This window comes from Heliconius melpomene, chromosome 21 (assembly GCF_056956725.1).
Source record: "Heliconius melpomene rosina isolate 202511_hmr_F chromosome 21, ASM5695672v1, whole genome shotgun sequence".
NCBI lineage: Eukaryota > Metazoa > Arthropoda > Insecta > Lepidoptera > Nymphalidae > Heliconius > Heliconius melpomene.
In genome coordinates this window covers 11,044,106-11,057,436 of record NC_140409.1, presented here as the reverse complement: position 1 = coordinate 11,057,436, position 13,331 = coordinate 11,044,106, and the positions used below count along the sequence as shown (strand labels likewise).

Below are 13,331 nucleotides of genomic sequence, written 5' to 3'. Positions count from 1 at the left end.
ATTCGCTCTCTGACAACGCCCTCCGTTATGTTCCAATATCAGCATGGTCTTTAAGCCTTGGTGTCATCACATCACCAGATTAACGGTGTTATATTTGGTGCTTTACCCCCCGCCCCAAAGATCATCATTACACTTTTTCTTTCATAGTAGATCAGACCGTACTCTCCTGCATAAGCTTCATGTCTCGTAAGGCCACAAACCGAAGCACTTAACATAGATATAGATATAGATTATTATAAGGTCTTCTAAATTAATAAACTATAAGGAAAATTGACTTGATTTTCATCAATTGGGGTGTCTTTTATATACAGCTTTTTAAAAATCTGTTATATCCAATGAATTTTTCAAGTTTATACGACTTCCGAGACATACTCCCGTCTTATAACGGAATAGTATAAAAGTTTTTAAGTACACATGCAACTATGTTAGAGGCATTCATTCTGTGAATTTTACACATTTATCATACGGCCATCGGACTTCCTTAGAGCCAACTTGCCTTATTTTACTATACGCAGGCTTTTACAGCTAACTTCAACATATTTTATTTGTGAAATAAGTTTTTTATGTCATCTTCTATTAATGAAGATTACTGTAGAATACGAGGCGGTTGTGGCCAGAGGCACAAGGGTGTGACTGTTACGCGACGGTTATGGGTTCGATCCCCACTCAAGGGAATTAATTACACTACTAACTAACACTAGGTTAGGATACAGTGTGAAGCTATTTTTTTAAAGAACAAAACATACAAAATATCTTCATGAACTCCATACAAATTTGACAATTTTGTTTTTAATTAAGTATTTTAACTACAAAATGTATTCTACAATTCTAGTTTAACCAACCATTTGACAACATTTAAGTGTATATTTCAACGTGCCTTAGAGCTTTTCCAAGACGTGCTTCGAATTCTAAATAAAGTAGCTTATTCCCTCCACCATTAATTATATGAGACCTACCCCGTTTCGCTGTAAGGACTATAAATGATCCTATTTAGACATTCAATTAAATATATTAAAATTAATCTTGAAGTTACGAATTCAAAGCAAAGTAATAACGATTATTTAACAACATTTTATTATTATAATTTTAAAATATTTGCATTTCTCTTTCACTATGTTTTTTTTTTTAAATTTCACTTAATATTTGTTATTGTAGATACCTTTTTGTTTGAAAGAAGTGAAAGCATCGTTATTGTTCTATTCATAGGTATTTATAAATTTAAATAGATTAATTAAAGTAAATTTAATTTAATGTAGATTTTTAGAGTATAATACTTAATTTCTAAATTTTAGTTTTCTTCATTATTTAATAAATGTCAATATTGTTATCAATATTAATTAAATATAAACTTAATGTGAGATATAATACATATTACTATAATTACAGTGGTTGAGTATCAAACGATTACTTCTCTACGATTATTATAGCACCAGTTCATGTAAATAATGAGGCCTTCTTCTATTACAAAGGCTTTTAAAAAAGAATTACGACTTTAAAATATTGTAAGATATCTACAAAATACATACAATTATTTGGTTTATAAATCATTAATTTAATGTAATGATTTTTCCATAAGCATATATTTACAGACGCAATTTTCTACGAGTTTGGTGAAAGACGACAGTGTAAACGTGGTGGTGCCGAGCACTGAAGACTGTTCTCTAACTCGCGCCTGTAAGTTCAAGTTCATCAACTTCGGAATAGCTACGCCTAAAGGATCGCCTTTGAGGTAAGAAGTTGAAAAATGTGTGATAGTTGTGTGGCCTATGCCTCCATTCGTGGGATTTATATGGAAAATTTTCTCGTTTCCCTGATCTGGTTAAATAAAATACGACATATATATTTTGAAGAGGTTTAATAGTCGTTCTTATATATGGTGAATGGTCCGAATCAACACAATCGTCCATCTAACAAAACTGGACTTAAACTACTCAGAAGATTATACACTACAAACAAAGTCGACAGAACAAATTTGCAAAAACATATACAAGTATATTTACAGGTAATGTTTATTGATATATAAAAATTAAATTTGCGCACGATAATTATTTAATCCATACCTATATTATAAATTCGAAAGTAACTCTGTCTGTCTGTCTGTCTGTCTGTCTTTTCCGCAATCAGGGCCAAACCGCTAATTTAATTGTGATAAAATACTCATATAGAGATACTTGAGGGTCCTGGGATGAACATAGGATACTTTTTTTTTCTCATATTTGTAATATTTTCGTTATATACCAATATATTAAAATAATTAATTTGACAAGGAATTTATTCCGCCATGTTAATAACAATCGTCGCTACGCGTTGCTAAGCAACGGCTTGCAAAGTTTGCTGTTTTAAGAAAACGTCACCCACAGTGAGTTTGCTTAATGCATACATGGTGCGCGCCGATATAGATTTATACAAATCTCTTTATACAAATCATTAACAAAAATTAGATGATTTTTATAATTTGATATTCATCCTTATGAAAATAAATATAATAGTCACTTTTAGCATTTCATCTAGATGGAAATTATAGTTTACTATATAACATTCTAATAAATAATTAAGATGTGACTGATTCCAAATGACCTAGCCTTCGGGCGGCATAATATGAGTATGACCGACGCGAACGGGCGGATGACTTTGATGATTTTGTAAATTTTTATAGATTTTCGAATTACTATTATTTTTTATGTAATTATTTGCTGCTTATAATTAATTTATCTCAGTTCGGTTATCTATACCGATGTTATACACTTAAAATATCGTAATTTTAATCATTTGAGATTTTATTTAATATTGTTAGCAAAAATTAATAATTATTTAATATAGAAAAATGTTTAGTACGCGCGCACAGCAAACTTTAGGTTTTTTTTCTAATATTAAGAATTTCCTTTAGTTACTTTTACTTCTTTTGTTTGTTCATTTCGGTTACTCAGATATTTTTATTATTTTTTAACTTATTTTAATGATTTAGGCTTATATTTTCGCGGGCGTAGCCGCGTCCGGGCCCACTAGTAAATCAATAAAAACCTGTGTTATGTGGTTTTACAATCATCGCGATGTTGGTTTTAGATTATTTGCGCTATTGGGTCAATATAAAATTTCGAACTCTCGTTGAATATTAAAGAAGATTTTTGCCAGAAAAATTTTAGGTAAATCTTAATTATTAACAATTTTAAAGAACTGAGAATGCATTTAAGAACTTTGCCTCAACACCAGAGCGAAGACATGGAAATATAAGCGTCAATAAATATTTCATTTCCTCGAGTGGGGATCGAACTCACAACCGTCGCGTTACAGTCATGCTATAGGCAAGTCCTTCGGCGCTAGTAGGTATAGTACGGCGTTTTTCACATTAGTACGGCGTTTTTCACATAACGTTTTGTTTGCACGACACTTTTTTAGCTAAGCTATAAACAGAAAAGTTTCCGGCGTAAATTGCTTTAACAAGTAATTACGACATAACCATAAATGTTCATATAATTAAATTTCAAATATGTATTTTTTTTCGAAATTCGGACAGTTTTGTATATAGATATAAGATAAATATAATATCTATAAAAAGATTCCAAATTTAAATCAGGTAATAATAAATACCTTGGCTTGGAATGGATTCCATGTCCAGCAGTGGACGAGGACAGGCTGATGATGATGATGATGAATAATAAATAAAGGTTTATAAATTTCATTGCAAAAAACGTCATCTAAATATTGACTAAGAATCGTTAAGCACATAGCTAATTAAAAAAATCAGTTTTATTTAGCAGGGTAGACAGAGGGAGCCTAGTGTTAATCTAGTGTTAATTGCTTTCCCCACTTTGCACTAAATTTTACGACGTATTTCGTGTTGAATGGTGAAACTCAATGCCAGGCTTTTACGTTGGTGCCAGAGTGAAGAAATGGAAATATTAAGAAATAACATTCCCTCGGGTGGATATCGAACCACGACCACCGCGTCACAGTCATAACCCTGTGCCACTGCGCCATAACGGCCTTTACATAGCTTATTAAATACAATATAATTATTCCATTCTCACTAAGATATGTACATACGTACATGTGTTAAATATTATGAACGTTCAATACGACTGGATGGCGCACCAGACGAGTGCAGACGTGACGCCATCAACGGTGTCTGGTTTAATATCCGTAATGTCAGTTGGTAAAACTGAGATAGGGCTTTTTAACCCCCGGGATTTTCATGCGAAATTTCCATGGATAATATTCTCAACTGAACGGCCAAAGCAGAGGGTCATAAAGCGTTTTTCTGGTTTTTTTTTCTTTCTTTTCTCCTCGCTATGTTGGAATGATTGATCTTGGCCCGCAGCCTTGATAAAGGTTTGGAATGGACTAATGTTTGTATGTTCTTTTGACTTTATCGTGATATTAAACTAACAGTTTCGTAAACTATGAAAATATTTCGTTTTAAATAAATAAAATACAATTCTGAAAGCACATTTATGCATATAATAGAACAATAAAAGCAGGACATATTCCATTACACAGTAAAATACACACATTTATATAATCTTTAGACAATTCTATATTGTCTAGACTGGAAATTCTTTTAAAGTAAAATGCGAAATTTCAAAGGTTGACTTTTAATAATAGCAGAAGTATTTCTAAAACGAAGAAAATAAATTTCAAATGACGTTTTGTTTTAATCCTATTTAGGAAGATAATTGCTTCGCTACTAGGTTTACTACTATTTTTCTAAACCTGTGACAATAAATTAAAATATAAAAAACATATAGATAATTAACGAATCTAATTAGTTTATAAGAAATAAGAAAAACACAATACGAATTTAACGCGTAAAAAACAAAACAAATCGCTGTAATTGAACAAATACGGATTCGTGAGTGAGTGCGTTCTAAATCCATAGAGAGCCTGAAACGGACATAAAGAAGAACTGATTTTTAGCCCGACGTCATAGCGGCTCTACCGTTTATAACGTGTCTTCGGGCAGAAAACTGAATTATGGCCTTCGTTCACCGGAATAGCATCAAAAATATAAGCGGAAGGAGACTACAAATGGTATAAGGATCAAATTGGAAAAAACTCAATGGTCGGTAAAAGTCCATTTCTAATGGCGATGGAAACAAAAGAACGATAATGGGTATATCAGAGTATTGGCACCCCCTCGCGTGAACTGGCAACTGTATCGGGGAGTCCCCGCTGTCTGGCTTAACTCTCCTGCGGTAATTCCCAGTTGAATACGGAACAGTCGTAAATCTACACGGGCCCGTCAGTAGGAAGTGGGTGTTCTATATTTCGAATTTATACCACCCCATTTTTATGGTGCACGATTTGCGAACGTGATTTTTAACAACAAGTTAAAAATTTACATTTTATAACGTACAGCTGTGATTTTATGATACCACGATTCAGCAGCGAGTTTATTGGATGCTGTGAAACCGCGAGATTCTTCTCCCGGTGCGGCGCGAGGTATGGCTAGGTGATTTCTCTCACGATCTTACATTATATTCTATTCTTTTTTTAAATTATATTGGATGAAATAAAATGAAATCAGATAGAAAGATTTTTTTATTAGATATTACAACTGCATTGGGAGTTTTAGAATATATTTTTTTATTTAATCCAATTTACTTGCGAAAAGAAAAACATTCCTAACTAAAACATACGTTATACGTAGGTATTATTTTAGTGGTATCCAAGCCCGTAATATTGCCACTAATAATTAAACAACAATAGGAATACCTTTCTGTACATATGGTAAAGTTTCATTATACCTATATATGTATTTGCTTGCTTCACTCGCTATTCTATTTTCTAATAACAACAGTAAATATTAATTTAAAATAACTACTTTGACATTTTGTTCTACAGATCAAAAATATTAATTACAGCATTTAAAGTAAAGTACCAGCTTCACGCTGTATCCTGCACAAAGCAGGGTAGGCAGAGAAAATCTAGTTTTAAGACGTTCCCCACTTTCCTCTAAATGTTTCGAGACATTGCGTGTTGAGTGGCGGAATTCAACGCCGGTTCTTGATGCAAGCGCGAAGAAATGAAAATATAAAATAAAAAAATAATTAATTTCCCCTAGTGGGGATCGAACTGTCAACCACACCCACAAGTCTACTTGTGCCGCTGTGCCGCGACGGTCTTAATTTTTTTGTAAATAAAAAATATGCTGACATTCAATATCATTATTCCAGGGAGGGAATAAATCTAGCTATCGTCAACATGAAGAGAGATGGCCTCATTTCAAAGTTATGGCGGAAATGGCTGTTGACTACAAATAAACCCGACTGCGATTTGGTCAAAGACGAGGTTTGTTTTTTGTTGAAATTCATATACCTAATCTTTTCTTAAAATTTTATGCTTTTAACACAGAAGTGTTAAAACTTTTCGTTCTCCACTTTCATTATACACTGGGAAAGGGAAATGAAAATAATCTTATAATCGATTGCCGCCAGTAACATACTGGTATTATAATATATTAGTTTTACAATATTTATCCCAATGACAATAAATAATTAAAATAACCTGCTCAAATCATAATTCCGGAGTTTAATTCCGCCACTCAACACGCAATGCGTCCAGAATTCGACAGAAAGTGAAAAACGGAAGTATCTTAATGGGAACGGAGTGTCTTAGCACTTAGCAAACTATTAAATAAACATTGAAAAAAAAAACAATCATAGTTCTAACAAAATAATTTCTTACAAAATTTATATATTTCAACTAAAATTAAATTGCGAGTAATATAATTTTCTCGGCGAACTTCTGCAGTTAGCGTAAAAGGTGCATTCTGCAAATTGCTTACATTTCAAGTTCAAAGTTCTCAATGAGAAAATAGAAATAACTGTTATTAAATGAGTTATCTTTGCTAATTCTTTCTATGTTTTCGTAATAAATGTAATAATTACATACATATGATGAATAAATATAAAAAATATATTTATGATTGTTTGAAAAAAAAATCTAACACGAAAAAAATCTTCCTAGTTTCTATTTCTCATAACACTGTATTAAAAAAAATCGAACAAAATAAAAATAGATCGCTAGGAATTCTCTATCAAGAAACAACGATCACGGAAATGAAGTTGTTGGGATCTTTCGCGTCTTAGAGGCTTGGTCGTCTCTTTGGACGTCCGCCAACACTGAAGGCTAATGTGCCACTTTAAAGGATAAAAAATAAAAGAATATTAAAGAATGCTCCTTTGTATTAACTTGAAGCTTTTGGAAACGAAAATATGGATGAAATCTAAAATGTTTTAGTTGTAATACATTGAGGTTTTCACATAAAAGTGATATAAACAAAATTTAATGTTATATGTTCGAAGGCATTGTCTGATAAAATCTTAGAAAAATGGGTAATATAGACAAATCCACAAGGATTTGACTCTAACATTAGATTTAATTCTAAGATGTGTTCCAATAATAAAAATCTCTAAGTGATATTGTCTTAAAGGCAACTTTACATTATGAAATACTTTTTTTGTCTTTTGTTGTGTTAGAAAAAAAAAATGGTCCAAAAGATTTTATTCTAATTACTTTTGCTAACTAAAATAATAAAGTCATCTATGCTAAAACAATAATTGGCATGTATGAATTTTTAACTATAATTTTGCACAGGTTTAAATATTATATGCTCGCAAATACCAATTATTTAGAGATGGCAAACATTTTGACAGGTACATATTTGCAAATTTAGATTTGAACAATTTTTATTTTTTTTTATTTCACTGTCAAATTGAAATTGGATATGTAACGATGCCACGTGCAGTACATTTATGAGATTAAAATATTTTGTAAATTTGGATTCGACTTATCTGACACCTCTTGATACGGTTCGCAAAATATAAGTCGTAGTTAGTGCATTATTGAATGTTATAAATCATATTTAGCTATATATTTTTTTAAGCTGCAAAGCGGAGAGAAAGTCCTGGGAACCTAGTGTTAAGGCACTCCGTTTCTCATTAAGACATTTCCGTCTCCACTTTTCGCCGCACCGCACGAGGTGGAGAAATTAAGTTCTTACACCATATTTTATACACAATATTTACGGTCATCGTTTCGTAGCGGTTAGCCTGACTGTTAATACGATGGTTATAGATTCTATTCCCACTCGGGAGCATAAACTATTTTCCTGTCCTCACCCGGCTAACAAAACAAAGCGAGGCGTTGAGTTCCACCACTCAATACGAAATGACTCAAAATTTTGGAAGTGTCCATCAAATTTTTGAGACATTTCGTGTGTGTCGGTGTGTCCTTAACTACTTATAGATACACATTCCCCTTGCTTACCCAGCTATAGGTAGATACAGCGTGATTGTAAAAAGTGAGAAAAAAATATAGAAAATTATATTGAGATTTTAACTAACATTCATTTATTATTTCAGGAAACAACAATAACAGAAATGACTCTATCCCAAGTTGCTGGCATATTCTACGTATTAGTTGGAGGATTGGCGCTAGCCCTGGGTGTTGCTTTGCTGGAATTCTGTCAGCACGGCCGAACTGAGGCAGCTAGAGCTAACGTGCCGCTGGGAGCAGCATTACGTGCCAAAGCCAGGCTTGCGTCACACGAAAGGAAAACACCGCAAAGGACCCCACAAAGGGAGGATAGACTCGGTTGGAACGGCGCGGCCTTTACTGGGGTAATGTAGTTTGATTTTTCGTCACTGATAGTAAAATTTCATCATCGTCGTCGGTATGAAATTGATTTAATAAAAAAAAACTGACACTAATAAAGAAAAATATATAAAAAAATAAAAGACCTACAATTCTGAGTTTATTATCTTTTTATTTTTACTTTAAACACTAGTTGGCATATTTGTACTATATTTTATATTTTGCTTATTTCAAATTTAGAAAGAAATAAAATGTATATACATATATGGAGTCTTTTTGTCTTTTTATATTATAATAATATAACTTTTATTTTTCAACTTCAGTTTAATGACTTCCTCCTAGGAAGGGAATTGACGACCACTAGACATCACAAATTTTATTAAATAAATTTGTAAGTTACTTAATAATTTTACCCTATCATGATGGCGTCGTTAAGGTCCTTTTAACTTTAATTCGACCGTTACCCCCTGACCTTGACGTGAATGTCTTCGTGTGCTTGTACCCACGTTGATGAGGATTATTTTCTATTCTCGCTTAAATAAGAAATAATCCATTACAACCCCCTGTCCTCTTCATTCCTCATTTGTGTACTAATAATTTTCTAAATATTACACTTTTCCATATTATGCATTGCCTGTTTCTTAATATATTTCCTAACTGTTTAAGTCGAAAGTTTAGAGATAAATTTTTTTTATAATATACCTCTCATGTTCAATATTATTGACATCATTTTTGAAAGAGAAATAAAGATGTTACTAAGATCCTGCCTTCACAACACAACAATACAAATAAACGTACATATAAGTAAATATTGATAATTTAATTTAGTTAATTTAGTATTTGTTAACAGTAATCGAACTCGCTACATTCATGGTATTATAGTAACTACTAATTTTAATATTAAAATGTCAAGTTGTTGCACATTTTTGCCGCCTATTTGTAAACGTTGCGTGAACAGTTTGTTTTCTAACTGTCGATGTAAATTTCATTTCGAGTACATTCATCTTTGTAACAGAGGTCACACCTGTTTTTTACTATTGGGCATTGTCTTTATATAGTCAGTACCATGAATTATATAAAAATAACATAGGATTTACTATTCGATACTTGTTTTATTTATATTTTTGTGAAAAAATTTAAAGGAAAAGTCATTTTATTTTAAAGGAATAGTCGTTATTACTTGTGTTTTATACTTAAATTAGTTTCCAATCAGTAATAATTATCAATCAATAAGTATGTAATAACATTTTGAATATTTTAAAAATAACTTTACACTATTACATTTCCAGTATTTCCCGCCTGGCGCTCAAATATCGCAAGAGGACGCCGTGCACGCAAGTTTCACACACGTGTGATCCGAGGAGAAGAGCGGCGTTAACGTCCGCCGCTCATCCGTCGCTAAGAACGGTGTTGATTTATATCAATTGTAAGATTTTTGTTATTTACTTTTCTAAGTTATTTTGTGTTAGGCCATCTTAAAACTGTGGTAATTATAAAAATAATACTGAAACGTGAAAATTAACTATTTTTTTTGTATTTTACCATAATACAAATGTGGTAAATTTAATTTATTTAAATTGTTGCTATACACTGATGGTCTTGTATATTGAATTATTTTTTTTAATGTTATTTGCGAGAACAATTTAGTGATAGATTTTTGATTGATTAGTTTAAATATTTAGTTTAACCTTTACACATAAAATGTTTAAATGTTTTGATAATTATATTAATCATTGTTTCGTTACTATATTAAATAATATTGTTAATTATATATGCTAGAGCGTAGTATTTCGTAACACTATTCTCTGTTCAGATTTATTTTTTGTATAGTTTTAAGCTTGCTGTTATTTAAATTGCATAATTTAGATATATTTATTACATGATTAAGGTTTTCATTATCTTTTTATTGTTAAGTAACTTTAATAATTCTTTTTATAAATTCATCATAGAAATTTAAAAAAAAATACAAGAATATTTCATTAATCACTAATTAATTTCTATTAATGTCTTTTCTGATATATAAAATAAATTATTTAATTGACATTTTTTCAAATATATTGCTTTTATTTATATTTTAAATTATATAATTAATTTTCTACTTCTGTAAATACGCTTTAATAATTTTTAATCTTTCATCGAAATGTAGATCTATTTTATATTGTTATATTTTTTTTTAATGTATTCTTCCCATTTTTATTATAACTTATATTATAATATAAGTTACCAATACTAATATTAATCGTAAATCTATAAATGATAGCTTTTACACGTTCTTTTGCTAAATGGTATTTATTATAATTAAGTAATACTTTGTAAAAATAAAGTGTTTTAAAAAAAAACTTATATCAAAACTTTAAATTGTTACGTTAAATTAAAAATGTTTTTTTTATAATATTAAGTTTTTTTTATAATTTTTATAACATTTCTATAGACTTTTGCAATTTTTAACATAATTTTGAATGCAAATTCAAAACTTACTTTTTGCTAAAATTAATAGTTCGCTATATTTAGGGTAAGTATATTCGTATCATCTATTACTATATTAGGTAGGCTAACGTAATAAACGATGGAATTTTTTTATATGTTAACATATAAGCTAAGAGTAAATCCATATTGATTAAGAAATAATTATTATTTTCACTATTTAAATTAAACACACAAAAATAAAAATTAAAAACTAAAGAGAATTTTCATGGTATCAACTAACTAGAATCAACTGTTCGATTTAATAACTAAATATCCTAATTAATAAGCTTTGCTTCTTTTACATTTATCATGAATTTATGTAAGCATTTATACTCATACTATACTTAGTTATCATAAAACGATAGTTGTTGCAAGTAATTAAAACTTAATCTATAAGTTTTATCAAGTTTCTAAGACAAACAGTTTTGGGAACTAAGTAAATAAATGGTCGAATCTTGTGAGTAAAAGTGAAAGTACAATTATTATAAAAAGCAATAATAATACTTAAAAGAAAATAAAAAAAACACACATCTGGGCTGTGTAAAAGAAATGGAGATAACTCACAATGTACTATTATAAACAGAATAAAATAAGATTATAGTATAAAATTATAGGTTATCTTTACTTCTCATATAAGCATTATCACTGCCTCCAATGCCGATGGCGTTAGATAAAATGCATCCTTCCTATTTACTACTTAAGGAATAGTTATTTATGTTTTAATAAGTAGCTTTCATAATATTTTAGCTTGTAGTCGATCTGCCAATTGTCTTAAAATCATGTAACTCATGTTAGTATAATAAAATTAAAAAATGTAAAATTAAAAAAAAAACAATTTTCACTGTTTTACGATTTGGTTGCTCGCGCCAATCAGTCTTTTTTAAAAATAACATTTTAAATGTATTTTGTATTTTTAATTGTATTTCAATTATAATATAACTATTATTATAATTAATTTTAACTAATTTTTTAATTCATTTTTACTGATCACAAATTATAAAAGGGTTAAAAAATGCTTATTGCTTTATATAATTTAATAAACCTAAGCTTCAGTCTGTCAGCTATTTTCTTCTTCGTGCTAATGTAGCTTGTTTTTTTAACTCTAATAAGTACTGCCATTAGTGAACAATACAACATATCCCAATAAACTATGAATGTATTTCATCATAATATTGTAAGCAAATATAATCATAAAATTTTTGATGTTGTACTTTGTCTATTATTTTTAATCTTTCTCTATTTATAAGATAAATATATTTTTTTAATAATTTACATTTAATAAGTATATATACGTAAGGCCGTCGTGGCGCAGCGGCACAAGGGTGTGTGTGACAACGGTTGTGGGTTCGATCCCCACTCGAGGAAGTGAAATATTTATTTATGTTTATATTTCCATTTCTTTGCTCTGGTGTTGAGGCAAAGCGCGACGTTGAGTTCTGCCACTCAACACGCAATGCCTCCAGAATTCGTAGAAAGTGGGGAACAGAGTGTCTTAACACTAGGTTCCCTCTGCCTGCCCTGCTGTGTACGGGATAAAGGGTGAAGCTGATTTTTTTTATCTATATATATAAAATCGAAAGGTCACTCACTCATCACGAAATCTCAGAAACTACATGTGCTAGGAATCTCAAATTTTGCATAAGAGTTACTTATAGGGGGTCGCTTATAATATTAAACAAGAACCTTAAGTTCAAGGAACGGAAAGATATTGTGTCCCTTTCTGTAGAATGTTCTATCGAATTAGCGTGTGTTCAATTAGAGCAATTCATTGCTATATGTGTATACAGACCTCCCTCCGCCAATTTAAAATTATTTTTAGAAGTAATGGATGAGGCCTTAAGCAAACTTACCAAGTCAGGTAAGCCTTTGTTAGTGTGTGGGGACTTTAATGTTAATATTTTGGAAAGTTTTAGTCCCACCATTAATTTATTAAGTCTTTTTAAGTCACACAATTTACTTAATTTATTTATGGAGCCAACCAGAATAACTCCTACGACTAGTACTTGTATAGATAACATATTTACTGACATTATTCCATGCTACAAAAGCATTATTAATAAATTGGATTCTGACCACTCTGGTCAGCTAGTAGAATTCTATAGTAAGAAAAAACAGGTGGCTAAGAAAAGAATTGCTGTTGTACCTGTCACAGCTAGTCGTTTGGAACGTATGAGAGTTAGTTTACTAACTAATTTACTAGTTTTAGATATAACTTTACCTCCCAATTCTTTGTACAATTCTTTTTTTTACTCTTTTATTAATAAATTTCA

At 30.5% G+C, this 13,331-nt stretch overlaps 1 protein-coding gene across 2 annotated transcripts in view; it reads left to right on the top strand.

Annotated features, from left to right (window-relative positions):
- Positions 1 to 12,271, top strand: part of LOC146527251 (glutamate receptor 1-like) — a 115,350-nt gene extending 103,079 nt beyond the window's left edge. Inside the window, exons 15-19 of one of the 2 annotated variants that reach the window (XM_085205679.1) lie at positions 1,590 to 1,729; positions 6,174 to 6,288; positions 8,364 to 8,621; positions 8,919 to 8,986; positions 9,885 to 12,271. In XM_085205679.1, coding sequence (XP_085061805.1) covers positions 1,590 to 1,729; positions 6,174 to 6,288; positions 8,364 to 8,621; positions 8,919 to 8,978 — 573 coding nt within the window. In that variant the 3' untranslated portion in view covers positions 8,979 to 8,986; positions 9,885 to 12,271. The remainder of the gene's footprint in view (positions 1 to 1,589; positions 1,730 to 6,173; positions 6,289 to 8,363; positions 8,622 to 8,918; positions 8,987 to 9,884) is intronic. The other variant, XM_085205678.1, reaches the window with a different exon arrangement.
- Positions 12,272 to 13,331: the final 1,060 nt, after the last annotated feature.